General features: G+C 42.9%; 1 protein-coding gene across 1 annotated transcript in view; it reads left to right on the top strand.

Annotated features, from left to right (window-relative positions):
* Nucleotides 1-2,321: 2,321 nt before the first annotated feature.
* Nucleotides 2,322-4,021, top strand: part of LOC106807334 — a 17,933-nt gene continuing 16,233 nt past the window's right edge. The window contains exons 1-4 of the mRNA XM_014809644.1: nt 2,322-2,447; nt 2,763-2,882; nt 3,065-3,269; nt 3,535-3,655. Coding sequence (XP_014665130.1) covers nt 2,322-2,447; nt 2,763-2,882; nt 3,065-3,269; nt 3,535-3,655 — 572 coding nt within the window. The remainder of the gene's footprint in view (nt 2,448-2,762; nt 2,883-3,064; nt 3,270-3,534; nt 3,656-4,021) is intronic.

Genomic DNA, 4,021 nt, shown 5'->3' on the forward strand with positions numbered 1-4,021 from the left:
AAAATCGAAAAATATGCAAATGAGATGACAAAATTGACCTTTGTGGGACAGGATTGACAGAATTGAGTTTTGTGTTTACAAAATTGAGTTTTGTGGGACAGGATTGACAGAATTGAGTTTTGTGTTTACAAAATTGAGTTTTGTGGTACAGGATTGACAGAATTGAGTTTTGGATTGACAGAATTGAGTTTTGTGTTTACAAAATTGAGTTTTGTGGTACAGGATTGACAGAATTGAGTTTTGTGTTCACAAAATTGAGTTTTGTGAGACAGAATTGAGTTTTGTTAGACAAAATTGAGCCCTGTCCTGCATGGCGCCCCGTAGCATGCAGTGATGAGTGATCTTAATTTCCTCTACCAGAATTAACAATCGAATTGCATGCACCACATTCAGTACGATTGAAATCAGGTAGTATTCAATCATTAGGTGCTGTTCTAGATGCGATTCACGTATGCTAGCTGATGTGATACGAACAGATATTAATTCACGCTGACAATGAGTTTCAGTGTTCATTGTTTGATTTTCCAAGCGCTGGAAGTCGAATGCCTTACTATAAAAGCCATTCAACGAAAAGAAAACGTGATGGCTGTCGTCCATCCGTCCGTATATATATATATATAAGTAATGTGCCTATTTAGTATTCATCGACTGCGTCGACCTTCATTTAATGTCGAAATTTAATTGTCTAGGACCGTTTTTGCGATCAAATCCGGTGTACGAATGTACGATGCTTAAACCTAGCCATTATCGTTTTTAGCGTTTGCGAAAAAAATTCGACAAATTACACGCATTGCGCGAGAGTGCACGCCACGTGAATCCTAATACATTTTGACAGCATTAAAGAACCCATTTTTCTTTCATCGCTATATATAACACATGCGCCATTATATTACAAGTCACGTGTCAGAATTTGGCCCGTGGCACTATTCAACAGACTCTTCTGTATTTATGAAAAACTAAACCAGGACGAAGAAAGGGAAAACCAAAACGAAGAACTCACTCGAATCGAATTTATATATAGCATATGAATATTGTCAGTTCATTTTCCTGTAGCATGCATTATTATACTTGGTGATAGTCACCACCGTTTGTATTTTCCGTACGACAGTATTTCGTAATAATGATACGTCGTGTTCATCAAGTTCTCATCTGAGCCTTTTCAATGCGACACCTATTAGCCTTTCCTTTGATCGTCTGCTAGCCGCTCACCACACCTGTTGATGGAACGTTACGCTGAGTTACATAATTACGTCAGCAAAGAAATGTTTTCTCACACAAATACACGGCCCGTACCGGCATACCGAGCTACCGTATACAGACGCGTCGACGTCTTATATCGTACTGTGCGCTACGGCCGCTCAGACGTCGGCCTACCACACCGTACTGTGCCGTACCGTACTGTACTGTACAACACCGTGCTGTACGCTACCTACGCACCGACGTACCATACCTACCGTATCGACATATCCTTGTATCGTACCGTACCGTGTCGTACCGACCTACTGCATGGCGTACCGTACCAAGATCCGCAAGTGTAATCGGGAGCGAATGCTACCACGAATTGTGCATCGCTGGCTACATATATTGTATCGCGGGTGGCTTGCGGCGCCAGACTAGTTGCAGACGTCGGACTCGGAATAAATAACAACCCTAAAACCGTCGTCCCTGGTGCATCTGTTACATCCTGTTACCAACCAAATCTAAGACGGTTGCGGCGACTCGCTGCCGGCATGGGAAAACCCACCGCAACTATAGTTGAATCAATCTTTATAAAACTTGCAGTGAAGGCTCTACTGGCTGGAGCGCCACAAATTACCTCGCGCATATCAAGGCCATAGGCGAGTACCTGCACATCCTGCTTTACTCAACTGCCAGAATCGTGAGGTTCCGCGAGCCCACGCTACGTCGTGATGCGGGCAGGTCGACGTATATTCGGATAAATATAGTTTACCTGTACCGTGATCAGGGTGTCACCGCGGACGCGTGTGACTTGTTTAACGTGTGTCTCAATACAGACACAGCGACATCAGATCGAACGACGCACGGGCAGCAATCGTGAAACGTACGTGATTCTAAGTGTATTTCTTCGATCGCCTGGGATTCTACGAAACGAAGGTGTTGCTAACGGCAAGATTACCGCGAAACAATAACTCGCTAACACGGACCACGATTCCGGTTGAGTAATTTACGGCGGAGATATAGAGACGAAAACATCGTCTGCAACAACGACAGTTTTGGTACGATCGCCGCACGACGACAACATGGAATCACGTCTAAGAGTTGTCATTTCGATGGCGCTACTGTGTGTGTTTATTCAAGCAATGCCTGGAATGAATGGCAGAGGCAATGCCGGCAACATGCGAGGTGCTAGTAATGCGAATCGCCGTCCTGGTACAGGCCCGAGAAAACTTCCGCCAGGACTACAAAAGCCGAGCAAAAGTCGTCGGGTAAGAAAGTACACGATAGGGACGCAGTCGGTATATTTATGTGAAAGTCAGTCAAGCATAACAAACTATCCGTCTGCCTTAATTGAGCACAACAAAAGACAAAACGCACAATTATCGAATGAGAACAGTCGCAATGTCACGATTACGGTAGTTAGTTGTACTAAGATTCCCAATTGCCGAAAATTACCAAGTGTGATAAAAGAAACTGGCCATGAAATCACGTTATTATCATATTCATCATGAAGAAATAAACGTGTTGTAACTATATAACCACGCCGGTACATACACGATTCGTCAACTTGTGTCTTGTTGCAGCCTCATGGCCCGCCACCAAGAGGTCCGAAGAGGGGAAGAACTGACGAGGAATACGCAGAATGCGAGCAAATCTTTGACAAAATCCAAGAAAAACAGGCTAAGAAACGAGGAAAACCCTATGTAATTCTCTTGTAATTTTGTGATATGATGAATATATTATTATTATGATTATCATTATTATTATTATTATTATTATTATTATTATTATTATTATTATTATTATTATTATTATTATTATATTATTATTATTTCACTTTATTTTATACCTGATCAATTTCGTTGGTTTGACCTTTTCCGCGCAGAAAAAGTTCGTGTGGACCGACGGGCTGTTTGAGAGTGACATAGTGATTAGAGCTGAACAATGCAGACGCATAGGGAAAGACTATGGCGTGGACGTTCCCCCGACCAGCGCTCACGCGCGCACTAAACGCAAGTTAACGGCAGATGTCTCCGCTCGATGGGACCCCAGCCGTCCCATCTACTTCTACATAATGCAGACAAACTACGGTACATATACGGTCGTACTCTAATAGATAAGGTGCTGCGCTAAAATACTAAGACAAACGAATACAGCTTAATGCCGAAGACAGTTAGTAATTAATGGCTAATAAAGCTACTATATATATATACATACATATATATACATATATAATGTACTATATATATATACTATTCTCTATAGTCGTAATATTGTTATATATAGGCACATAGTTTTACGTGCGCGCGTCTCCAGGTCATGGTTTAATTATTTTTGAAGGCCCTTTTGAGCTAGCGACAATCCGAGCCGCCGTGGGCCACTGGCAGGACGAGACGTGCCTTAACTTCTTTGAGCTTGACGCTCTGCCTGATCAGAATGCAGACATCGACTTCATATTCATCTTCAAAGGGCCAGAGTAAGTTCACAGCTAACCGTGGTACTGTATGTATACTAGCTACTGCAGATCGTAACCCGAGGCGCAGGTCTCGATGCTACGAGACAAGGGCCGACGCTTCTACCAGTCGACGTATAATAGGCGTGTTCACACACAAGAAAAACCGCGATGCTCATCCCGCTAATAGCGGAGATAATAGTGAAATAATTGTGTCGTTGTTCACACAGGCGGAAATATCTCGCTAATCGCCGAGCGGGATAACACGCCGCGGTGCAAATAATCGCGCTAATTCCAAATAGCGCAGTCGGAAGTGCGATTTGGAGCGCGATTTAGTGAGATATTTGCGTTCACACTTTTGCGTTCACACTTGTAAAAATCTCGGTATTT

This window comes from Priapulus caudatus, unplaced genomic scaffold, assembly GCF_000485595.1.
Source record: "Priapulus caudatus unplaced genomic scaffold, Priapulus_caudatus-5.0.1 Scaffold11, whole genome shotgun sequence".
Taxonomy (NCBI): Eukaryota; Metazoa; Priapulida; class Priapulimorpha; order Priapulimorphida; family Priapulidae; genus Priapulus; species Priapulus caudatus.